Below are 26,675 nucleotides of genomic sequence, written 5' to 3' on the forward strand. Positions count from 1 at the left end.
ATGGCGCGAAGCCGATAAAGAACCAGAGCTCGCAAATCCAAGGAAACGCAACGACATTTTTTTTGCGAGTCTGTATTCAAACGTGGCATCCCACACATGAACGTATCAACAATTCAGGGGAGGGTAAAATAACGGTGGCATAAAGATGTTTTCTCATTAACGACGATCAATAAAGTTTCGTGTTCTTCTGTTTTGTTCGTCATTTTATGGCCCGTTTAGTTGGTGCTCTCAATTTATGATCATCACCGTTCACTCGGTGCAGCTCGTTGCGCGTGGCCCATCCAAATCATCTGCCACTAATGTTCTTGTTTGGGATTCGAACCTTTGGGATTTTTGTAATCCATACTCACAGTCACACCCCTCCATCCGTAAGCCACCCCCCACCCCACCTCCTTACTCTCGTTCCAATTCACGGCCTCGTTTTCTGGGGCTCCTCCCGACAACGCGAACTATAACTGCAGCCTCAGAGACACGCGGATCGAGGCAAACCCAAGACCCGTGTCCTGGGAGGTCTACGTCGTTCCTTTTGGGGAAACACCGTAAACATCGCAACAGGTGTCCGAAGTATTAAAGGCTGCGATTCGCCCTGGGATCCGGGAGGGAAATTTTCATTTGAGCTTGCAGGGAAGGGGGAGACGGAATGATGGACTCGAGTCCGTGTCAACTGTATCGATTAATGGTCTTGGCGATGACTGCGGGTCTTCTCGCAGGGCAAGGTATGACTCTAAACCAGTCTTTCGAGTTTGTGAATCAATGCTTAATTTAAATATATATATATATATATATATATATATATATATATATATATATATATATATATATATATATATATATATAATCAGTCGATTGTATTCCACAACTAAGCTCGCACACACATCCAATGCTTTATTTAATCCCAAGGGTTTTCATGTGAATGAATCTAAATGAATCTGAATATCCTTGACTTGCACAAAACCATTTAAGCCCATAGAGTGAGCTGAACTTTGTGATGCGTCGTGCTCACAATTCGCTGACATTTGATCGGATTAATAACTTTTTGGAATAGTTTTAAGAACTTTTAAAAGTTTTGAAAAAAACTTTTGAAAGTTAAAAAAAAACAATTTTGAAAGTTTAAAAAAACAAAATGAAAATTGATTTGTTTTGGCGGTGGGGAGTGGGGGCTGAATGGTTAGTTGCCATGTCGCTTTTTTGGCGAATTCTGCCCAACAATCGGTGTACGTAATTGAAACGTGTTTGTAAACGTGCCTTCTGCACCCGAGTGCCGCACGTCGTAAACGTCACGCTGGACGCGCACCCTGAGAAGTAAACTGGGCTCTCCCAAATGACACAAAAGTTTTGTGATTAATTTCATGTCGAGCTTCAACGTTATGTAAAGGTGCGTTTTGCAAATGTGCTTTTCCCAGATCATAATCCTCCTGTCCAGCTACGGATAAGCTCGGCGGGTAACAGGCTCACGGTGCTGCAGTTGAGTCGCCAGCGTCACAACCAGCATTTGCATCCTTCCTTTGGCCGAGCTCGACAGGGGTACGATTCCCAACCAATTATTCAGTTGCATAGAATCACACATCGAGCAGCACCAGGTAAGGCGGGTTTTATTCCTCCTTTCCCTTTTATGCGTTTCTCAGTGATATTGTCTGTACTCATAAAGACTGTGTGTCAGTCTGTCAATGTGTCAGTGTGTCTCCTCCATAACTCCAAAACTATAAAACCGATCAGCCTGAAACTTTGCATGCATACTAAGAAAACTCCAAGAAATAACCAGTCTTATAACGAAGCCCATATACCGATTTACTTGAATCAAGCAAGCAAGCCTATGTTCCCTCCTTCTTCATCGATACACGTGAAAATGTGAAATTTCCAAAGTATTATACTTATCTTTTTCTATTGTGTGGAAAATTATATTGAGTGGACAAAAAATTTGGGAACGTAACAAAATTAATTGGCTTCATTGTGCTGTATGTGATTGAATGCATTCACTGCTTGACTTTGCGCCTTGTCCACCAGAGGGACTGTCTATCCATAGCATCTGCCAGATCTGTGTCTGTATTTTCGTAGGTTTCTTGAGGTTCTCTACAGGGAATCAAAGCAAATCTGGAAAAAAAAACACATGTTTAAAAAAAAAAGTTATAACGTTTGTGTGGATCTCGAACCGATGTACCACGTGACACGTGCACAGACAAGCAGGCAAAATGGCGGATTTTCTGCAATGTTTATTTCACGGGCGATTGAACTTTGCGGTCTCCAGAGTTGTTCTGCATTGAGTTGCAACTCTTTTGTCGATAAAGTCATTTTATTTCATTAATTCATTTTATTCCATTAACTGCTGCGTGTGTGGTGACAACGGGCTTTAAAGTTAAAGGGATCCTTCATGGTATGCACCGACAGTCTGGCCAACCGTTCCTAATTAACCATTTGATTGGAGTCCTTGCATGAATGCTAAAGCCACTTGCCGAGCGTGCATTGTCGATCGTGGTACTACACTACGTCATTCCGAGGGAATCGTTCACGCTTTGTGGACGTATTTGCTGTGCCATGTCATTCAGAGTGAGTGGTTCGTGCTCCGTAGTCATGAGCGAGTGGTTCATGCTCCATCCCCCTGAGCGAGTGGTTCGTGCTCCGTCACCCGGAGCGAGTGGTTCGTGCTCCGTCGCCCGGATCGAGTGGTTCGTGCTCCGTCGCCCGGAGCGAGTGGTTCGTGCTCCGTCGCCCGGAACGAGTGGTTCGTGCTCCATCGCCCGGAGTGAGTGGTTCGTGCTCCGTCACCTGGAGCGAGTGGTTCGTGCTCCGTCGCCCGGAGTGAGTGGTTCGTGCTCTGTCGCCCAGAGCGAGTGGTTCGTGCTCCGTCACCCGGATCAAGTGGTTCGTGCTCCGTCACCCGGAGCGAGTGGTTCGTGCTCCGTCGCCCGGATCGAGTGGTTCGTGTTCCGTCGCCCGGAGCAAGTGGTTCGTGCTCCGTCGCCCGGAACGAGTGGTTCGTGCTCCGTCGCCCGGAGCGAGTGGTTCGTGCTCCGTCACCTGGAGCGAGTGGTTCGTGCTCCGTCGCCCGGAGTGAGTGGTTCATGCTCCGTCGCCCGGAGCGAGTGGTTCGTGCTCCGTCGCCCGGAGCGAGTGGTTCATGCTCTGTCACCCGGAGTGAGTGGTTTGTGTTCCATCGCCCAGAGCGAGTTTTGTGAAATAACACCCGATTTCCATGCCGTTTGCCGTATTAACATGTTTTCTAAATTACTGAGCCAAATATTTTTTATACCCATCACACGCAGCTGCTTATAAAGAATAATGTTTGTGACCATATCCCTGAAATGTGTATATCAATGCAACATTGTTTTTCAGTGAAAGCTACTCAAGGTTTCTGGGTTGTATACAGTAAGTACAGTAGTTGGTAATCACACTGACTCCAACCTGCCATCCATCCATCCATCCATTGGGACCATACTCTGTGCAGAGCATTTGTGCTGCCTAAGCAGTCTCCTTGGCTATTGGGCACAATCCTGGACAAGTCGCCACTCCAACACGGGATACCAGAAAGCTGGCACTCATTTTGCCGACCTCGGAAGGATGACAGGCAGGCAACCCCACCTGGTATTAATTCAACAGCCAAGTGGGATTTGAACTAAGGATCCAATCTGCTGATTCCTGAAAAATTGCCAATTATTAGCCAAGTGTGTGTGTGTGTGTGTGTGTGTGTGTGTGTGTGTGTGTGTGTGTGTGTGTGTGTGTGTGTGTGTGTGCGCGTGTGCGTGCGTGTGTGCGTGCGTGCGTGTGCGTGCGTGCGTGTGCGTGTGTGTGTGTTGTTTATAACGCACAACATATTCTTTCTGCAAACTCCCTTACCCCCACCCCTCCCTCTTTGTCCCATCCGTGCTCTACCCCCTCCCAATACAGTGCAGTACCCTCCTCCTGCATCTCCTCTCTCACTCTCACTCTCAGCCTCCCTCTCCCCTCCCCTCTCTCTGTCTGTCTGTCTCTGTCTCTAGACATATCCGGACAGGAGTTTGTCTCCGGACATGTCCAAGCGGTGTTTGTCTCTGGCCAGCTTGGCTCTGGATGCGTCCGGGCGGTGTTTGTCTCTGGACACGTCTGGGGCAGTGTTTTTTTCCGGAAAGCTTGGCTCCGGACGTTTCCGGTTGGTAGTTATGTCTAGACGGGAGTTTGTCTCTGGACTTGTCTAGACAGGAGTTTGTCTCCACACAGGAGTTTGTCTCCAGGCCGTTTTTATAGTATGACCGGTAGAAAATGGATTTCAGACATTATTTTGTTTCCATCTTAACTGTTATTCTGTGCAGAATCATTTTGATGAGACAATATGAATCGTAATTAATGTTCCACCACATGTCTGCCTTCCCTTCCTCTCACCTCGCACTCTTTTCTTCCCCCACCCCTCCTCGCTCCCCTCCCTCTCCTCTCTCCTCCGCCCCCCCACCTCTTCACTCTCCCTGCTCTCTCTCCCCCACCCCTCTCTCCCTCTTTTCCCCTCTTTTTCTCCCTCCCCCTTTTAGTATTACCATCAGCAAAGCGACAGGTGGTATTTGCTAGTGATGTAATATAAGGGCTGGCAGGATGACCTCCAAGGTACGCACACTCGTCTCACAGCTAATTAGCCTGGGCTTGAATCCGACCAAACTATAAACTGTCTCCCCGGTGTTTCACAGGCAGTGTGATTAATCAATGTGTGCCGTCCCTCGGATGGACGTTAAACTGGGCGTCCTGTCTGCCGGCATTCATTAATGGATGTGAAAGATCATGGTGCCCTTCGCAAAGAGGAGGTGAGCTATCACCGGCACAATGGCCAAGAAATTCCAAAATTCCTGCCCTAATCTCTCGTTCCCCATGTCCCAAGGGAACGAAGTGCAAGAAGGTCAACTCGCAGTGGGGTCACTACATCCCTTAGCTGGGCATACCAATAAGTCGTAGTATTAGTAGTTGTCCCACGTGAAGAGTAGGCGAGCTATCGCTGGCACCCTGAACAAATTCCAAATTCCTGCTCTAACTTACAGAGGGCATTGCATCAGCGGCACGGCCGTGCCCTCAACCAATCATGCTACCCTTCAGCCTTGTGCTGCACACAAAATAATAATAAGAATGATCTCATGAAAATACCATGGTTTAACCATTTCCCTCACTTTAACGAGTTTAACCCGACGGCCGAACCGTCCTTCAGATAGACATTAAGCTAGGGGACTGTTTGCTAGAATTAGTTTGGGGCCGACGGGACGTTAAAGATCCCACGGCAATTGGCGAGTTATCATCAGCACCCTGAACAAATTAAATTTTCTGCTTTAACCAGCTTCAGCTTAACATCAGGCCTGGCTGGCCAGTTCGTGAAAGACTTGGGCAATTCTTTAGCCTGACCGACTCTGCATAAGGGTGTGATTAATTGGAGCCATGAACGTCGTCGTCGTAGTAATGGTTCCTTACCTGGCCTTGCTATTACCGCAGTAAGTGCAAACGGGTCACCAACCATTAATTGCAAGATCAAAAGTCCCCCTCCGTGGCCCCCATCGAGCTTAAATGTTGCTGGAAAGTTCGAAACATAACAAGGCATATAAAGGATGCCCTGTATGAAGAGATAAGGCGACTGGCAATGTGCATATAAAGATTAAGGCTATGGTGAGTGCCATGCCATATGCTGGCTGGATGTTCGAACAAAAGCATTTGACTTTAGGAGAGACACACTAAGTCTAACTTTGTCGTCATAAAACCAGCATGTGGATTACAGGTAAGTTGTGAAAGGAGATATAAAACAGGAATTTTAGACCCAGGCTTGGAAATGTTTTGATCACTTTGCAAGTCGATGACCCTTGACATTGCTAATAGAAATCTGCCATTTTTAGATTGAGGAAGCATCTTTGGCTGCTGGGTTCACATCCAGAGCTGCCATGTTCGTTTCCTTCCTCGTCAAAGGGTTTATTGATTTACCAAATTTCCTGTCTCATACACTCATGTACAATGCGCAATGGTCTTTCCACTTTGTTATTACCTCCGCCATCGAAAGTGGACGGAGGTTACGTTTTCACCAATGTCTGTTTAAGTGATTCTTCACCATTTTAATGATCGAGCTAAAATGATGTATAGCATGATATGTCCAAAAGTTGTGAATGGATTCTGACGAAACTTGGTGGACAGCTTTGCTGTGCGACAAGAAAGTATTGTTTCAATTTTGGGGAAGACCCGAATCCGGCTCCAAATACTTATCCTTGAGAGAGGGGGCCAAAAACTATGTATCGCATGATATCTCAAAAAGTTGTGGACGAGTTATGACAAAACTAGGTGGATGAGTTGGGTAGGAGACAAGAACAAGCCGATTCGATTTTGGTTAAGGTCTGGATTCAGATCCGGCTTATCAGTGGGATACAAACACATGAAATGACAACTGAAAGGAAACACCAACACATGAAATGTGGAGGTATGTTCTCCACTGAGAGCCATTCCAGTTAAAACTGTGATTTCTTTAAAAGGTAACCTAGATGTTAAATGTAAATGCACTTTAAAAAAGATGTAATGGGCATGGCTCCCATCAGAAATCTTTTCCTATTCGTAAGTGACGGAACAATCAACAAATGAACAATTGATGAACCACCGATGGTTATTTCAAAATATTTTGTCTGTCAAATCAAACACTAAATTATCCATCCCAAGTGAATAGTGTCGTACGTTTGAGACGCCTCGAGACCCGGATTAACATGAATGCTAAATAATCCTTCTTGTTGCCAGATGCTACTACATATCTGATGAATGGTACTTTCAGAAGTGCCGAAACAACCCCATCAAGAGGAGAATAATTATTTATGTTGTAAAGTGCTATCTAACGTACATTGAAGCCTTTTATGACTGCCATATGCTGAATCCATTTTGACGACTTCATATTTATTTAAAAATGAAGGCACCACCAACTCGTGTATGTGCACAGTCGGCGATGCTGCTCATTTCTGACATCTTGACCAACAAGTGATCTTCATCTCGGTTTGTCCACTGTTCAAGCTCCAGGCCGGCAGAGTCCCGGATGAAGACTGCACATCTCGAGACGTCAGGCTTGAGGCTTGCCTGCTGGGCAGCTATAGTAGTTGGTGGTTGTATTTTTCAATGTGGATCTTCCTCGCAGCAACTTTTTATTTTTTTTTTGCAAATGATGTTGAAATCATCTTTTGCTCAGTGATGGATTTGCATGTGATTTGCAAACAGTTGTTTGAAGGAAAGAAGAGGAAAGTCTTTTCTTTTTCCAATGCATAAAAGCATTTTGAGCAATTCTCTGGAGCTTCAGCACTGCCAGGCAGTCTGTCCTGGCAGTGTTTATCTGCAGCTGTCTCTCTCAACTTTCTCTTTTCCTATTTTCCACCCTCACCATTCCTCCTTCCCCTTCCCTGTGATGCATTACCCTCCGTTCATTCTCCCTTCGTTCCCCCAATTCCCTCCCTCCCACAGTCCCTCTCTTTCCCTAATTTGTTAACCTTATGCCGTCTCTCTTTCTTCACCCTTATTCCATTGTTCATCCATTGTTCCCTTTCCCTTCCTTAGCTTCGCAGTTACTTCATGTACTGGCGATACGACCCAGAGACCGGTCATCCAAAGCTCAATTCCCACAACAACAGAGAGCTGCTTTCACCGGTCAGCTGGCCATCCAGTAGAGAAAAGCATTTCGAAGGCCATGATGTGTTGTAAACCATGAGGGACCCCAATAAAATTGTTTTGAGAGGAAAGGCAGGATGTAGCCTGAGCCTTTGCTCGAATTAATTTTTATTAATTTTTATTATTTTGAGTGTGGATCATGACCGAGATAATAAGTCGCATGTCAATGACGTGTTATGGCGTCATGCAACCATCTTCGTAACTACACGCACCCCGGAGAGGGGCCAAAATGCGAAGCAAAACAGTCTTTGCAGAACAACGAGAAGCCGAGGAAATGCTACGATTCGGAGAAATTTGACCTTTTCACCTCATGAGGAGGATTACCTTTGACAGTCTGTCCCAAGGTACAGAACTATGCAAAATTATTCTGATGCAGACCCGATCGCAAAGGTCCCAATAATTTGAAGTCATAACGTGCATCTTTGATGCAGCAATGTGACATACTTGTGGGTGTGGGAATGGGGCTTTATTCTGCCTTATAAGTAAATATATGGGCAGACAGGATGACCTAGAGGTACGCACACTCAATCGCCTCTAAACTGTCGCGTCTGGGTTTGAATCCCGACCTAGCTATAAACTGCCAGTGTTTCACAGGCAGGGTGATTCATAAACGTGTGCCGTTCCTTCGATAGATGTTAAATGGCCGTCCCATCTGCTAGCATGCTTTGGTGTACTTAAATATCTCACAGTGTCCTTCGTGAAGAGTAGGCGAGCTATTGCCGACACCATGGCCAAATTCCAATTCCCTGCCCTAACCAGCAGAGGGCATTGCATCAGCCGCACAGCCGTGCCATCAGCCAATGATGTCACCCTGCAGCTATGTGCTGCACCTGGCCGAAGAAGAATAAGAATCTTCTTACCCCCAGCTAATTTCAATTGAATATGTTGCTGTTGGGACAAATGGCACAACTTGGGAAAGGTGCATTAACATGGTTGAGGGGTGATTGGGGGGGGAGGGGTAGCAGGGGGGTGGTGGGAGGTGTGAAGATTGGGGGTTTAGCTGGAGGGTGGACCTGGTTCGATTTGTCAGTGTCATCTTGCATACCAAATCAACAATGGCTGTAGTCCTTCTTTTCTAACTGATGAAAATTCTAACTCTAAGATATCAGGGGCTGCTGTCAATGAAATCCCAAAACTTAAAGGAATTCTGCTTCACCCAAGGGTTAGGCTTGTAATATACCATAATCACAAAGTATAACAAAGTTAGGCTTTGTATTGAATAGGATAGAAATATTTGGCTTATTCCTTCTCTTGTCTTTGTGTAGTGGCTGAAATGGTGGCACCACCAAGCAATGTGCACATTCGAGTACTCTCGCCTGACTCCATACTCGTTACATGGGCTGACCCCATCTATCAGCTAAACAAAAAGCAGTTTGGAGGACTGAGAAGGTGCTGAAATGACACGCAGGGGATGCTTTGGGTCTAACAGCAAACTTTGCTTCACATATACTGTGTGTACTAAAAGTTATGGATGTTCCACAATACGATACCGTAACGTTCATAGTCACAGTTTAAAGACAAATGAGTTGTTTGGATATTAGTTAATGTTGTTTAATCGAGTAAAACCCAAGCAATTGCATTTTCTTGGCTCTTTGCAAGTGATATCACATGTCAAATTGACAACTGAAAGTCGGCATCTGCTGTGTACATTGGTCTAACATCGACGTCAATTGATCCAAATATCACATTGTCCATTTGTGGATGAGCTTTCTGAGGATTAGGGATTTGATACCATTTATCACGCAGAGCTTCTGCAAAGTTGTCCAACATTGTAGTGGATGTGAGGCAGGGTATGAAGGAGGGTGGTGGGTGCTGGGGGAAGGTGGTGGCGGAGATTCTATGCAACTCAATGCATCGGCCTTTTGTGTGTTCTCAACAGAGCACATCGATCATGATACTGAGATCCCAGGTTCATATCCCATACACTGTCAATTATTTACTAATGTGCTTGGAATTCATGTAAAAGTATACTGAATTTTGTCCTATATATGATTAATATACAAGCTCTTTCATGAGCCTTTCTTTTAAGAGAGAAAATATCCAAGGTACCCTGTAAGTCAAAACACATTGCAAACCAGGGAGCATTTGACTGGGTAAACTGAGCATTTTCACCGAAATTTATCAACAAATCCTGGTTAGTCTCAGTGAGCCATTCATTAACAGTTTTGATAATCCGATTTGGTGTTTTCTTTTCACAAGAACTGAAAGTGTGGTTTATTTTTGGGTCAGATACTACACGATGCGTTACCGAGAGCGAGAAGCAGAGTCAGAAACATGGTCGTATCGAACATCAGCTCGTCCACGTGTGCGCCTCGAAAATCTCACCCCGAATGGAAGCTACGAATTCTCTGTTCGAGTATCGAATGGTCAACACGATGGGAGTTGGTGCCAGCCAGTATACAAGAACATCATGCCTGGTGAGTCGATTGTAAACCATTTCCAAAATGTCCAACCCCAAAACCGCTACTTTAATTGTTGCTCTACTATATGATCCATGACCATTTTTCAACAATGATATGACCAATTGTGTGCAATGTGTTTTAAAACCACTCAGTGGTGTCATGGTTAGAGTGTTTGCACTGAGTCTTGGAGTTCAGCGGTTTTAACCCTGGCTGAGTCATACCAAAGACTTTAAAAATGGTGCTTCCTTGCTTGATGATCAAGACTTAAAAATGACAAAGCATGGACAAACAACCATTGCGTAAGTTTGATGGGCCGAATGGCATCCACCTCCTGTGTTGAAATTTCTTGTATGGATGCTCATTATTATTATTATTATTATTATTATAATGATTATTATTAAAGTAGCGGCAGTTTTCTGTTGGGTGGTCGCTAGACTATTGGGTGGTCGCTAGACTACGTTATTCTCAGGTTTTCTGTCTGTCTGTTTGTTTGTATGTAATGGACAGCTCTGGAGGCCAGAGGAGTCAACCAATTTTGATGAAACTTGACTGGTAGGTTCATACCAGGACCTAGTTGTATGCTTTTGAGCACCGTTGATATGGACGCCACCATTGCCGAGCAATGGGACTTTGAATTTTTTGAAAAAATCCTAAAAAATTTTTTTTCGAAAATCAAAAATCGCCTTCTGTGCTTTTATGCGCACTATAATCAACCTCTTTGTCAAAAAATTTCAGCCAGATCCGTCAAAAACTGTTTGACTAGTCAGGGGTGCAAATTAACATTTTTATCCACTGGCCAGCAGGGCCGGTGACTACAAAAAGTTACTGGCCCAGCAGAATTTCTGCTGGCCCGATAAAATAAAGACAAAAGTCACAAATTTGATATCAAACACTTTTAATATACTCACATGAGTGAGGTTGGTTGGATGAGTGAGTTTGATGAGTGAGGTTGGTTGGATGAGTGAGTTTGATGAGTGGGGTGGGGGTGGGGGGATGATGCAGGGAGGAGAAGGTTGTGGTTGATGGGGGGACCTTTTTGTGTGGGTGATGTGGGGGGGGGCAGGGGGGTTGTGAGCAGTGCTGGGGGGGCATTTTTGTGGTTGATGGGGGTGGTTGTGGCTGATGGACAATGGTGGGGGTACTACTCGTCCACCCAACATCACATATAAACTCACTCATCCACCTAACCTCACCCATCAAACTCACTCATTCACCCAACCTCACCCATCAAACTCACTCATTAACCCAACCTCACCCATCAAACTCACTCATTCACCCAACCTCACCCATCAAACTCACTCATTCACCCAACCTCACCCATCAAACTCATTCATTAACCCAATCTCACCCATCAAACTCACTCATTTTCCCAACCTCACCCATCAAACTCACTCATTCACCCAACCTCACCCATCAAACTCACTCATTAACCCAACCTCACCCATCAAACTCACTCATTCACCCAACCTCACCCATCAAACTCACTCATTAACCCAACCTCACCCATCAAATTCACTCATTTTCCCAACCTCACCCATCAAACTCACTCATTCACCTAACCTCACCCATGAAACTCACTCATTCACCCAAATTCACTCATTTAACCAACCTCGACATGAGAAAATGCGTCCAAACCGCGGCAAACTGTCAAATCTCGCGCAATCTTGCGTGATTTGGAACGAGATGAAAACAGACAAAATGGCCACCGCAGAATTACCGGTGATTTCTACGGATTTCTGCGGACAAAAACAGTAGTTCTAGTTGAGAAAACTAGTAGAGAAGCTAGTCCAAATTGTACAAAATAACAGGAATCACCGGTGATTCACCAGCCGGGCAGGTAAGGCAGTATTGTGTACCCACCCAGCACAAAAGTTAGGCGCCATTGGCGACCGGGCGGCCGTTAATTTGCACCCCTACTAGTATGCAACTATATAGCGACCACCCATGTTGCCTACCGGCTTGTCTGTCTGTCTGTCTGTCTGTCTGTCGTGATACATCATGATGTCTGGGATGACATTATGGCGTAGGATGGCTAACTCCAACATCCACCATTTATATTTTGATGCAGTTCCGGCCTAACACAATGTCGAACCTGTCGTACAATCGCCATGCCCTACCTTTGCGTTTTCCATTCAGTGTGAAACACAAAAAAGCGATTGTTAAAATGATCAGCAAATATCAAAAGGATAAGTGTCACGGGCCTTCCAATGACACAGCACATAGAGGCCAATAATGCTGTACTAACTTTCATTATTTAAGCAGTGTATTATTTCAGAAACTAATTATGGTAAATAATTAATTTGCATTTCTTAATTGTCACATGACAATTAATGTAGTGACACTGTATTGCTTTTGTTGTGATTGCAAAGTTACTGGATTAAAGCGGTGTATTATTCATGACTCCTCAAAATCCTTCTCAGAATTCACCTGAGAATTCTCAAGCAGGCGGCTCAGGGAATAGCTATTTCCCTGACTTCAATCTTCAACAAATCAATGAAAGATTGTGTTCTCCCATGTGACTGGAAAGATGCCAACATTACTCCCATATATAAGAAAGGAAGCTGTAAAGAATCCGGGAAGTACCGACCTGTCAGCTTGACATTGGTGGTTGCGAGGGTCATAGAGTTGATTGTGAGGGATGCCAAAGGAAAACACTTGATGTCATATGACTTGTTTTGTGATGCTCAACAGGGGTTCAACCCTGAGAGGTCTTGCATAACTCAGCTCCTGTGGAAGTTGGAAGACTGCACTAAATCATTGGATGACTGAGTGCCTGTTGATGTTATTTTTCTCGACTTTCGTAAGACTTTGATTCGGTCCTCCACAACAGACTCCGAGAGAAGGTAAGATCATATGGTATTGAAGAACCACTCGTCACGTGGCTGGAAGCTTTCCTCACAAAGAGACGTCAAAGATTCATTGTGAATGGAGTGAAGTCAGATTGGGCAGACGTACTCGGTGGAATACCGCAAGGTAGTGTCCTTGGTCCGATGCCATTTGTCATCTTCATCAATGACCTGCTGACTTCAATCTGTAGCAGTATCCAACTCTATGCAGATGATGCCAAAGTGTATGGACCAGCTTTTGACCAAGCATCGACTTCAGTCATCCAGAAGGACCTAGATAGTGCCATGAAATGGTCACTGCTATGATCGCTTCCTCTCAATCTGAACAAATGCAAGACTCTGCACCTGGGTGGCGGTAACATCAGGAAGTTGTACCATATGGGGAATGCAGAGTTGTGGGAAGTGATTGAAGAGATCGACCTTGGAACTATCATGGATAGGGAATTGAGCTTCCATAAGCACGTGGCATTTCAGGTTAGCAAGGCTAACCAAACACTTGGGCTAATCAAATTATGATATTTTGTGAGTCTAGATGAAGAAACCCTCCCTGTGATGTTCGAGGCACTGATACACCCACTGTTGGAGTACAGCAACATTGCCTGGCACTCTAGATTCCTGATGGACATTGCTGAAGTTGAAAAGGTCCGGTGTTTGAATACGTTTTCCCTTTTCGACCGCTGTCGCCATGGTGATATGATCCAAATGTTTAAGGTCAGGTCAGGCCAGGTATGGGGGCATGCGCCGGAGCAGCGCGTCACTGTGGCCACTTTCCGCCGGTACTCCAGGGACCTCCGTCTGGCCATCTCCCAGGCAGATACCTGGCCCATCCCCATCTCCTTGAGATGCTGATCAACCTGCTGCAACCACGAGGCACGTGGTCAGCCAATTGGCCTCCTCCACTCATGAGGCTCCCTCACTGAGAGAATCTGGTGAGCAGGATCAGTGTCAGGAAAACGAGCCACATGTCCATACAGCCGCAGCTGACACTCACGGACTATGCAGGTAACAAATCTCATTTGAGTCTCTCTCAGCATCCGCTCGTTGGACACAATGTCCAACCAGCGATAGCCAAGGATTCTCCAAAGGGACCTGGTACCAAAGGAATTAAGTCTCCATCTCAGATCCTTGTTCAGAGTCCAAGTCTCACATCCATAGAGCAAGACTGGAAGCACCAATGACCTGAAGATTCAGACTTTTGTCCTCCCATGTTTAATGTTTAAGGCTACACAGAATCGACTGGATTTGACTGCAACATTTCTTCTCTTCGGCTCAATACCCTTCAACGTGGGGCCACTCCCTTAAACTATTTGTGCCGAGGTGTAAGTTAGACGTGAGGAAAAATTTCTTCAGTTAGAGGGTAGTCAAAGACTGAAACGGTCTTCTCCGGAATGTTGTGGATGCTCAGTCTGTTGAAACTTTCAAACAGTGTCTCGACAAGGTTTGGTGGGATGAGCGTTTCTACTTGCATTGACCATCACCCAATCATGTGCACTCCATCCTGCACCAACCACCAAATTAACCAAGTACCATCTGCAGTGCAGACCAGAAGATCTACAGCTAGACCTTCACTTCCCTAGACAAGATGATGATGACGATGATGATGATGATGATGACTCAATGAGAAGCAGTGTATTATTTCAGAACCCATTTCTGATGTTTACCGTTTCAGTTCCATAATAATAATAATAATAATAATAATAATAATAATAATAACGCAACATTCATAATAAATCAGACTGCAATGATGTAATAATACTGTACTAATGTTCATTATTAAAGTGGTGTATTATTTCAGAAACCACTTCTGGTAACTAATTCGTTTATGTTCCTTAATTTAATGGATTTCAATGAAACCAACGACGGTGGATTCAGGGAACTCCGAGGAAGGTTTGTGTATGCTGTATGGGTAGATCGGCACAGTGTCGAAACTGCACACACCAACTTGCAATGCTCGTTATCTTCATGTGGAGGGCAGGATCTCCCAGGATTCCTTTTTTTTGCCCCATAGATTAGCCATCGCAGCAAAGACTGGTATTCCCGTCAGTGAGGTGACGGGTCTTATATGCTAGTTATGGAACTCCACCACCAAAGGTGGACGGAGGTTATGTTTTCACCCCTGTCTGTTTGTTTGTCTGTGAGCACAATATCTCAAAAAGGTATGGACTGATTCGGATGAAACTTGGTGGACAGGTTGGGTGTGTGATATAAGGACGAATTGAGATTTTGGTGAGATCAGGAAACTAGATTTTTTTTCAATCGTGATTCTTCACCATTGAGATAAAGGGCCAAAAACGATACATCGCACAATATCTCAAAAAGTTTATGGACGGATTCGGACAAAACTTGTGGATGCATTGGGTCAATGACAGGAACGCATCTATTAGATTTTGGTTGAGATCCAGATGTAGATCTGGTCCATCAGAGGGATACAAGATGTAAACTGTTCAGTCTTGCAGAGATAAGCGTTCAACTGCCGTTCTAGTTATTGTTATGTGATACCAATTAATGATAGAATAGAAAAGACAATTTTTTGTAACCTTTTGCCTCAATAATTTTGAGGCTCTTTATATAACTGAATGGTTCCCACATTGATTAATTCTCACTTGGCGTGTCTCCCAAACAAGCATTGTTTATAAGTGATTCAGTAAAACTTGTAAACAGTTTGTTGAAAAGTGAAGGATGTTTATTTCAGACTGAGTGGTCTTCAATCTCAAATTTAGTCACATGCAAATCTCAACAATGTGCTAAGCCATCAAATAATATTGTTGTCGGGGGTGGGGGGGGGACCCACAGTGCCATGAATTGCATGAACGACATACGTTTAAGAGAACGTGCATGACCATCTGGAGCTTTTGTTGCAGTGCAATAGTTGTGCAAGTTGTCTTTTTCAAAAATGTTTGTCAAAACCTCAAAATAGTTGTGTTTCTACTCTGCGATCCTTGCAATTATTTTGATTATGAGTGATTAGTGTTCAGAGCCATTCCTTTCCTTGCCTCTTCTTCTTTAGAAAACTGTCTGACTAATGTAAATCCTGATCAACTGGAATGGATTTTGAGTAAAGCCCCACGTGAAAGAAGGAACTGTTAACAATTTCCTTAGCTGCCTAAATGTTGGAACAAGAAACACTAAACATGCATCTTTGATTGCACTGAAAACAAAGAAGGTGATGTACTTTGCTCTACATGATGGTTGAAATTGTGACAAAAATAGTTACAACAATATTTCAGGATGACAGGATTACGAGCAGAACCATGAACATCTGTTTTCACCTCAATGCAACTCAGACGTGACGCATTCCCTTGTTACCACAAACTGGTGACCAGTGAAGTTTGGTGGGGTTGCTTTATTGAAAGTTCCCGCTTTCTGAATCATCTTGAACATGTTCTGCTTGCATGAGAAACCGCTAAAATTGTTTTCAAGGGAAGTATAAAGCTGGCATATTTACAAAGGATTATTTCAAAAGATGCAAATCTGTGTCCTTGCTTTCATTTCCAGACCATTATGCCCTCAACCTCCCATATTTTGGCTGCGCATTGTCAAAATGAAGCTTTTATATATCGGGAAAGCTAAAAAATTTACATTCTCTGTAACAAGATAAGATGAAAATATTTATGCATTTGTCTCCAGATGCAATAATGTAAATGACCTTGAAAATGATGTTGAAATAATCACATTAAAGAAAGGAAGACAACATGGCATTGTGAATTTTAGGACTACAACAATGTCATTGATATGAGGCATAGGATTGTGACCTGTGGTGAAATGGGGCTTGGGCTGACAGGATAGCTCAGAGGTAGAGTGCCTGCCTTTCAGCCATCTAGTTTTGAGGTTGATTCTTGACCTGACTCTAAACTGTCATGCCGGTGCTTCACAGGCAGGGCATTGCATCATTGGATCCTTCAGACGGATGTTAACCAGGTGTCCCATCTGCAAGCATTAAACATCTCATGGTACCTTTCAAAAAGAGTAGGTGATTGGGTGCCAGTAACCCCAGTGAAATAGCAAATTACTGCCCTATCCTGGCCAAGAGAGATGTGCCTCACCAGATCTGTTTGCTATGAAATACGAATATAGCACCCCCATGATATGCAAGGTCAGAAATGTGGTCGCCTGCTGTTTCAGGTCCATAATCCTTGTTGTTCACGTGAGTGTTTCTCCTGAATCCATTTATATTATTTATTCTTTCACCTCCCCTGGGACAGAGAAGAAGAGGAATAGACCTGCCCCTTCTCCAAGGGCTGTACCATTGGGCTCACGAAAAGCCACGACTGTTGGAGAACCACGCAGATTGGCAATGAAACCTGCAATATTCTCAGGTAGTTGAACATATATCCTTTCTAGGGTTGTAGATATTATACCACATAAAATGTCATCAGTGTCACAACTATCTGTAGGGAATTGAATCAAACTATTTTCAAATTTAACTCTTGCTGTATCTCAGATAAATTTCCTTTCCATTTATTTTTCATGTTCCTGTGAAAATACAATTGTCACAATTCGCTGATTTTCTGTTTCAAGTTTGGTCTGTCATGACATCATCACAATCTTGATTGGTAAGTTTCTTGTTAACAAGGGGTTGGATCCAACAGAGAAAATCTTACAAATTATCATCATCACAATCCAGCATTCACACAGAAGTAACGAAGATGAAATGTTGAAAAAGGAAAAAGGATACAGTGCTTCGCATAATATGTATGAGTGTGTGTTGTATATGTAACACAATACAACACAGACTATATATATATATATATATATATATATATATATATATATATATATATATATATATATATATATATATATATATATATATATTATATATATGTATGTATGTATAAGTGAAAAGTAGGTTCTGGTAACCTACGGTAAGGCTGCTAATACGTTGGATAACAGTGAACCGTGGATCCAGGAAAATACCGCGATCAAACGGTTTGGATGAGACGAGAATATCGAAGTTCCTTTCAGCGCAATGTTTATTGATATAACGGTACCAATAGCGAAAGTCTATGCTCTGCAAGTAAATACAAAATGGCGCTATTCTCTCAGTCCAACCAACAAGAAACCGGAAGTTCTCTCCACATCCGGTGGGAAAACCGCCAAGAAAGGCAAGAACCACAGGCCGGCACCACACCACCATGGCACTCACAGACCGCATGAAACATTTATGGGCACAACAGCACCAAACGTTCATACACATGTGAAAATAGCAAAGACTTTCTAACAGCCACCCCCAAATTTGTGGAATAAATTTGTAGAAAAAAGAAAGTCTCTCAATCCATTCGCCCCTCATTCATTGTCCTCAAGCTTTGGCAGCCAGATCAGTTTAGCGAGAGGTCGAATATAGCTTTTCCACGAACTGGAATCCTGGCAGTTCGAGCATGGCCAGCTGGCCCCGGAAAGGTCTCCATGACCTTACCAACTGGCCACTTGTTACGAGGCAACTGGGAATCGACGATTAGCACCACATCATCAGTAGTGAACTCCTTGCTCTCCTTCTGCCACTTCTGCCGAAACTGGAGACTTGGGAGGTAATACTTGATGAAGTTCGACCAAAAGTGATCGGCAAGGATCTGGCTGTGACGCCAGCGACGGCGTCCAAGAAGAGACTCCGTATCAGGATACACCACTTGAGGTAGCGATGCGTAGTGACGTCCCATCAATAACACAGCGGGTGTAACAGGATCAATATCAGCAACGTCTGAAGACACATAACCCAAAGGTTTGGAGTTAAGGATGCCCTCAACTTCAATGAGGACTGTACGCAGCACAGGCTCCGTCACAGTACGGGTTCCAAGTATGACCCGTAGGCTGCTCTTCACCGACCTGATCTCCCGCTCCCATATGCTGCCAAAATGCGGTGCATTGGACGGGTTGAAGTGAAAGCTCACGTGCTGCTTGGCGAGATGCTGAGTGAGAACAGGATCGAGGGTAGAGAAGGTTTGGCGAAGCTCGGCATCTCCTCCTCGGAAATTGGTTCCTCTGTCCGAGAAGATCTCGTGAAGTTTCCCCCTGCGAGCGATGAAGCGATGAACGGACATTAGAAAGTAATCAGCATCGAGACCCTCCAGGAGGTCCAAATGTACACCGTGGGTGGTGAGGCACTTGAAGATTATACCCCAGCACTTCTCTGTCCTTCTTCCAATTTTTATGATAAAAGGACCAAAGCAATCCACTCCAGTAGAGTAGAAGGCAGGCTTGTACAGTCGTAATCATGCAGGTGGTAGATCAGCCATTCTTGGCACCTCTGGGTTGGCGCGCCATTTCCGGCACTCTTGGCATTGATGTTGGTGTCGACGAATAGCCTCTCGACCACGTAAAACCCAGTACTTGTGACGTACTTCAACGAGAATTCGCTCCGGACCACAGTGAAGCAGTTGGTCATCATATTCTCGAATGAGGAGTTTGGTTACTGGGTGATGAGGATCCAAAACAATTGGATGCACAGAATCTTGTTCAAGGATATCTGCCTGACGCAGTCTTCCTCCTACTCTGATGAGACCAAGAGTGAGGTCATATTCAGGTGAGAGAGATGCCAGTCGGCTTCTGAGGGGTATATCCTTACCCGTTGCAAGTATTTGGACTTCGTCCGGAAAACTATCATGCTGTGAGCGTTGAAGCAGAAGATTCTCTATCTCCCCACGCCGGTGAGCACTTAAGGTAGGACAGTCTTTATTTGAGGTCACCCCGTTGAGACACTGATGTGCCGCCATGACCAGGTCGTTCCAAGACTCAAACTGTGAACGGTCGGTTGAGGTCTGTATATCCGCCGAAACGGTTCCAGAGAAGGTTTTTTTTTTTTTTTTTTTTTTTGTATACCTTGGTCGAGGCTCGTATGAGAGCAAACACACAACTCGCAGCAAGGAGGCATGAGACAAGAGGGGCGGGAGTGGAAGGGACAAAACAGTGGGGAACAGACACATTAGGTGAACTATGGAAGGGAGAGGGATGGGGATGGGACGGGGAACATGGCGAAGAGAAGATGGACATTTCAGGGACTTTCAGGAAGGAAAGCAGGAGAAATGAAGGAAGTGGGCTTGGGTGGATTATCGGGGGTAGAAAAGATCGAGGATTTGGATGGGGGAAGATAAGAGGTGGTGGTGAACAGCTGTTTTGAAAGCCTGGAGGGAAGAATGGGAAAGAATAGAGTGAGGAAGTTTATTCCAAAGGCGGGAAAAAAGAGGAATGAAAGAGTGAAGATGAGCAGTGATTCGTGATTTTGGTAGTTTTACCAGAAGGGGGTTGTTGGCGGACCTTGAGCGCCCTGTGGAAATGTGGTGGGGACAAATCGCAGAGAGAGCAGGGGGGCAAGGCTGGAGAGGAGTCGGTAGAAGACAGAAAGACCACCGACCAACCTGCGGTGATTGAGTGAGAGGCCCAAAGACTCAGCTTCATTGCGGGAGATGCCGATGATCTTAAATGCCCTGGTTTCGACAGCGTTAAGCCGAGAAAGGTGGGAGGCAGGAGCACCAGCCTAGAGGGGAGAGCAGTACTCCATCAGGCTACGGACAAAAGCTTTGTAAGTGGTCAGGAGCTCAAGAGGGCCGAGGAAGGACTTAGCACGACGGAGGATTCCCAGTCGGCGACTGGCTTTTGAGGCGAGGTTGGAAATGTGACTTTCCCAGGAAAGGTCATGGCAGATAGTGAGACCTAGAAGCTTGAAAGAAAAGACTTCTTCCAGAGGATTGTTGAGAAAGTGGATGGGGGGGGGGGGTTGTAAACGGTCCTTTCGAAGAGACATAGTGAGAGTGTGAGATTTGTCTGGATTGAAAGACATGTTCCATGTGTTGGACCGGTTTGTGATTTTATCCAGATCTGCAGTGAGCGAAGAAGCTGCTGCTTGCCGGTCTGAGGGATGACAGATGGTACGGCAGAGCGTGGAGTCGTCGGCAAAGAGAAATAGAGGATTTTCCAGAGAGTCCGAGAGATCATTGATAAAAACCAGAAAAAGAACAGGGCCCACAACGCTACCTTGAGGAACTCCAGCCTGCACAGGAAGAGGGGATGAAAGAACTCCATATAGGGCCACACGTTGACTGCGACAGGAGAGGAAGTCTGCGAGCCATGAGTGGAGATGGCCTTGAATACCATGGGAAGAGAGTTTGGTGAGTAGGGCAGGGTGCCAGACTGTGTCAAAAGCACGTGATATGTCCAGGGATACGGCTCGGATTTCCTGTCTGGCATTGAGGACCTCCATCCATTGATGGGAGAGCAGAAGCAGCATATCCAGGATAGAGTGACCTGGTCTGAAACCAAATTGATGATTGGAAATCAAGCCATTGGAGAAGAGGAAGGATTTCATATCTGAAGCGATGATGGATTCCATCACCTTGCTGATGATTGGGAGAAGGCTGATTGGTCTGTAGTTATAGGGATCTGTTTTTGCACCTTTTTTATGCAGGGCAGTGATGTTAGCAGATTTCCAAGCAGATGGCCAAGCAGTCAAAGCAGTCAAAACCGGAACCGGAACCGGAAGGTTGACTTTCGAAGTTCAGTCACATCGCTTTGCTGCAGTATGCTGGCTGGTCCTTGTAGTGACCAGCCCAGGTTGGAACAAACAGCTACTGGAGCACCCTTTGAGCCGAACCGCACAGGTTTCCTTGGTAAGATGAGGTGAGAGTAATCTGACCCGATTAATATTGTTGGTTGAACCTTATCAATCAGAGGGAGTGGAAGCCCAGCTTGGTGGAGATACCGTTTCTGAAGAGCGGCCACTGGGTAAGAATACTCAGATAAACACAGCATTGTGGTAGTGAATGCTCCATCTATCGCATATCTTTGTTTTGGGTTCTTGACCGATGATATTTTAAGCTTGACAGAAGCACCGGGACACTGCACCGTATCTTCACGTACTGTCCTGAGCAGTAATGTTTCAGGTTTACCCACTAGGTTCAGCTGCTCCATTGCTGAATTTAAGAGCATGGTCCTTTCTGAACCATCATCTATGATGGCATAGGTCTCCATGGATCCTTGTGGGCCATAAAGAAGCACCTTCACGACCTTTAACATGACATCATGTGGACGGGAAGGCTTGTCGAGGTACACCGCAGATGGTGATGAGCCTGTCATAAGGACAGTGCTGGTGAATCTCTGTGTAGTGTCATGCAGGATGGTTAGGTGTAACTCTTTGCAGGTCATGCACGGCTTCTTGAGTGTACATCGATCAGCCATATGTGTTCGACCGCACCTCCAACACCGGTCATGTTCCCTTATCCACTTGATGATATGGTCTGCGGAAAGGTTTCTGAATTCTGTACATGAACCGAGGTAGTGGTCATTTGTGTTACAGTGAGGACAGTAGGGCTTGGGTTGTTGAAGAAACATTACCCGACGGCTGTGTCTTTGTGCCAGACATTGGTGACGGAGTTGTAAAACACAGATGCATGCGATTCTTTCTCCTTGACAGATGAAGAACGCTGTTACTTTCTCTCTGATCTCTGGCCCTCACATTTGTAGAGGACAGCAGCTTGGTTCGCTACACATTTAGCTCGAGACTTTGCCTGCAGCCAATCCACTAGATGGTGCAATGTGTAGGTCATGATTAGAATCTGCATTTAAGAGGCCTTTGTTAATGCAGTGCTCAACAAATCCATCACGATAAGTTGGCGGCAGTTTGCTTTTCAGCCTGTCTACATGTGAGCCACATCGTAGTTCGAATCCATGTTCACCCTCGAGTGATTGCACTGCCAGAGCAAAGTCTTCAAAGGTTTCTGCATCTCCAGTCTTCACTGGTGTCATGTTCAACATAGCACCAATCTCGCTCTGTACGAGTTGCCTCGGCTGTCCATACTTGTCCTTCAGGGCTCGTAAGGCCACCGTGTATGGCTTCAGATCATGCATGTATGCCTGAGTAAGCTTGTACGCACTCGGTAGCTTTAGGTGGCTTAAGAGTACTTGATATTTGTATTCCTCTGACAAGTATGTGTGATTACTCATCAAACTATCCAATGCCAGCTTGAGAAGGGCAAAGTCACTTTCCCTGCCACTCTGGAAATAAGGAACACTCAGTTTTGGTACCCCATTGGATGAAGCTATCAGCAGGTCCATGAGGTTGGTTGTTGCAGGCACCTCAGATGGGTCAGGCGGATGTTCATGTGCTGTCACCAAAGATGGTAGGTAGGGTGCCTGATGACATGGCAACATATTTGGATGGAAATTCGAAGCTTGGAATGGAGCGGTGTTAGTGGATGAATATGCCGGGGCATGTCCACCTACTGAGTGCCCTGTAGCCATCCCATGAGGAGGCAGGTTTGATGATACACCATCAAGATATGCAGTTGGCTGCATTTGCTTTACATTCTCATTGAGTGATGTATTGTCATCCATCCTTAATTGAGGAGTGGGTTGTCGCTCCTCGGTGATGGCTATTGCCGGCTCTGACCTCAGTAGCGGCAGCTGCGCTGACAACTGTTTGTTTGGTTGAACCGATGGAGTAAATGACGATTCGCCATTGTTCGGAATCGCTTGTTGGGTGGTGTTGGCTGGACGTCTGACTGGTGAGGTAAGGGAGTCATCTCCTGCATCCAAGAATGACACTATCAGTCGTGCTTCCTCCAGTTCCTGTTCTGCCTGCCTTAGACGTCTATGTCTTGCAAGATGAACAGTTCGGGGTTCGCGCTCCCTCAGAGCTTGACGCTCCACATTCTGAGCTTGTTGGGCTTCGTCCTGCAGTTGTTCCACACGTCTCTCAGCCATTTCATCCTCCTCCAATCGACATCTTAATTCCTCCAGCTCAGTCTGCTTTCTTTTTTCTTTAGAATAGCCGATTGGATGCCACTGAGCTGGGATGTAATAGATGCATGACTGCAGCCAGAACTATGGTTGCGTGTACTACATGGTGAGGCAGTCTTTGGCTGATGGCTTCTTGACGAATGTCGTCCATGGGAAGAACCTGATACACTCTCTTGATTAAGGGAAGGACCACTCATGTTCGAAGGTACGTAGTTAAGAACATAATCTTTCAAACGTTCAGGGATACGTCGATTCCTTTCAGCTCGGGGAGACGCCGGTAATTCATTGCCAATGCTGATGATGGCCGGGTCCGGTAATTTGGTCGCTGATACGGACACAGCTGGGATGGGGCTGACAGCGGCCGTGGAAACAGAGGCAAATGGGTTTGTGACACTAGTGGTTAAAGGACTAACAGGAATAATGTCGCTGGTATTGTCAGCTGTTTGAGTACTGTCGGCAGTCAGGATGTTGGCGATATTCTCGTCCATGGTTTCCTTGTCCAGCTGTTCGGTCATCTGGCTCGAAGGACCATGAAATGTAGGTTCTGGTAACCTACGGTGAGGCTGCTAATACGTTGGATAACAGTGAACCGTGGATCCAGAAAAATACCGCGATCAAACGGTTTGGATGAGACGAGAATATCGAAGTTCCTTTCAGCGCAATGTTTATTGATATAACGGTACCAATAGCGACCCCGGTGTGTACCCCGGTCAGAATAGGTACACCGTATCCCTGCGTGTCGTAAAAGGCGACTAAAAGGGTTGGCGTCAGGAAGGGCATCCGGCCATAAAAACATTGCCTCAAAAGGAAACCATGATGAGTACAACTGATGGGCAGGGTACAGCCCGAAGTACCCCGTGGGGGTCCTCACCCCCTCTCGTTAAAACTCAAGGTGGGGAACCCGATCGAAGCAAGGGAGGAAATTTTTCCATTTATGATGACCAATCGTCTGATGCCCCACGTGGAGATCGGTTTCTGAGGTTTGGTACATGGAATGTAGGGACAATGACAGGGAGATCTGGAGAAGTGGTTGAAACATTGGTCAGAAGAAGAGTGGACATATGTTGTGTGCAGGAGACACGGTGGAAGGGAAGTGGTGTGAGAATGGTGAAGGGAAGGCAGGGGCAGAAGTACAAGTTTATGTGGCAAGGGTGCCCGGAAGGCGTGCATGGTGTTGGTGTAATGTTTTCTGAGGAGTTTGTAGACAGTGTAGTGAGTGTGACTAGAGTGAGTGAAAGGTTGATGATGGTGAGAATTGTGATCGGAAATCTCTTGGTGAACGCCATCTCGGGATATTCCCCGCAGGTCGGTCGAAGCGATGAAGAGAAGAACATGTTCTGGTGTGCGATGGAGAAGTTGATGGAAAATGTGAAAGATGAGGAAGTTGTTGTGGTTGGAGGAGACTTGAATGGACATGTGGGAAGGAGTCCAGACGGTTTTGAGGGAGTCCATGGGGGTTATGGATATGGTGTGAGAAATGGAGAAGGTGAAAGGATCTTGGAGTTTGCTGATGGAGCTGATTTGTTGCTCTGTAATACTCAATTCCAGAAAGCGAATAATAAGCTTATTACATACACGTCAGGTGGGTTGACGACAACCATTGACTACCTGATGGTGCGTCAGCGAGATAGGGGAAACCTCCGGGACACAAAGGTGATCCCAGGGGAGGAGACTGTTTCGCAGCACCACCTGGTTGTCTGCGATATAAGGGTGAAAGGTGCGCGGAGAATTCGGCGGGTGAAGTACCAACCGAGGATGAAGGTGTGGAGGTTGAAAGAGGTGACAGTGAAGGAAGCATTAAGAGAGAGGCTGAGTATGGTTGAAGATGATGTGGTTGAGCTTGAAAGTGGTTGGATGTCAATGAAAGATAGTCTATTGGGAGCCGTTGGTGAGGTATGTGGATGGACAAAAGGACCACCGAGGCACTCGGAAACATGGTGGTGGGATGATGAAGTTGGAAGGACGATTGAAGAGAAGAGGAGGAAGTTCAAGGAATGGCAAAAGGCAAAGGATACGGTGGAAGAAGAGGCAGCACATAAAAGTTATAAGGTAGCCAAGAAGGCTGCAAAGAAAGAGGTTGCAAAGGCGCAGGAGGCCCATAGGAAAATGTTTGGAGAACGCTTGGATTCGGAGGAGGGTAAGAGAGCGGTATTCAGGATTGCAAAGCAGATAGCGAGAGAGAGATTTGATGTGACGGGGGTGAGTTGCTTGAAGGATGAAGTGGGACAAATCGTTGTGGATTCAGATGGAATTAAAGGAAGATGGAAGAGATATATGGAAAGGCTGTTGAATGTAGAAAATGAATGGGATAGAAACATCGAGAGTAACCCAGTTTTAGGACCAGCAGAGAGGATAACTGAGAAGGAAGTTGAGGAAGCTATAAGAGCAATGAAGAGTAGAAAAGCAGGAGGGCCGACGGGAGTTGTGGGAGATATGTTGAAGGCAGCGGGAAGTTGGGGTGTGAAGAGAATGACAGAGATCTGTAATCTGGTGGTGAAAGAAGGCCGCATTCCAGTGGATTGGGAACTGAGTACCCTCGTCCCTCTGTACAAGGGGAAAGGTGACCCTCTGGACTGTGGCTCCTATAGAGCAATAAAGTTATTGGAGCATGGAATGAAGGTATTGGAAAGGGTGTTGGAGAAGAGGATAAGGAAGAAGGTAAAGATTGACGAAATGCAGTTTGGATTTGTGCCAGGAAGAGGAACGACAGATGCAATTTTTATTGTAAGGCAGTTGCAGGAGAAGTACATGGAGAAGAGGAAGAAGTTGTTTTTTGGGTTTGTTGATCTGGAGAAAGCATTTGATAGGGTCCCACGCGAAGTAATGGCATGGGCATTGAGGAAGTTAGGAGTGGAGGAATGGTTGATCAGAGTAGTGATGGCCATGTACGAGAGAGCACGCACAGCTGTAAGGACGAAGGATGGGAACAGTGGTGAGTTTGAGGTGAGGGTAGGAGTGCACCAGGGGTCGGTACTAAGTCCACTTCTATTTGTAGTTGTGATGGAGGTGCTGGCTCGGAGGGTAAAGGAGGGTTTACCGTGGGAGCTGCTGTATGCAGATGATCTGGTGTTGATTG

General features: G+C 45.5%; 1 protein-coding gene across 3 annotated transcripts in view; it reads left to right on the forward strand.

Annotated features, from left to right (window-relative positions):
- Positions 1 to 444: 444 nt before the first annotated feature.
- Positions 445 to 26,675, forward strand: part of LOC147010702 (uncharacterized) — a 94,378-nt gene continuing 68,147 nt past the window's right edge. The window contains exons 1-6 of one of the 3 annotated variants that reach the window (XM_085859906.1): positions 445 to 716; positions 1,404 to 1,580; positions 7,513 to 7,602; positions 8,889 to 9,012; positions 9,853 to 10,040; positions 17,074 to 17,187. In XM_085859906.1, coding sequence (XP_085716032.1) covers positions 641 to 716; positions 1,404 to 1,580; positions 7,513 to 7,602; positions 8,889 to 9,012; positions 9,853 to 10,040; positions 17,074 to 17,187 — 769 coding nt within the window. In that variant the 5' untranslated portion in view covers positions 445 to 640. Of the gene's footprint in view, positions 717 to 1,403; positions 1,581 to 7,512; positions 7,603 to 8,888; positions 9,013 to 9,064; positions 9,533 to 9,852; positions 10,041 to 17,073; positions 17,188 to 26,675 lie in introns of those variants that run through there. The other 2 variants (XM_085859908.1, XM_085859907.1) reach the window with 2 other exon arrangements.

This window comes from Eptatretus burgeri, chromosome 16, assembly GCF_056783735.1.
Source record: "Eptatretus burgeri isolate ZD-2024b chromosome 16, Ebu_testis_v1, whole genome shotgun sequence".
Taxonomy (NCBI): domain Eukaryota; kingdom Metazoa; phylum Chordata; class Myxini; order Myxiniformes; family Myxinidae; genus Eptatretus; species Eptatretus burgeri.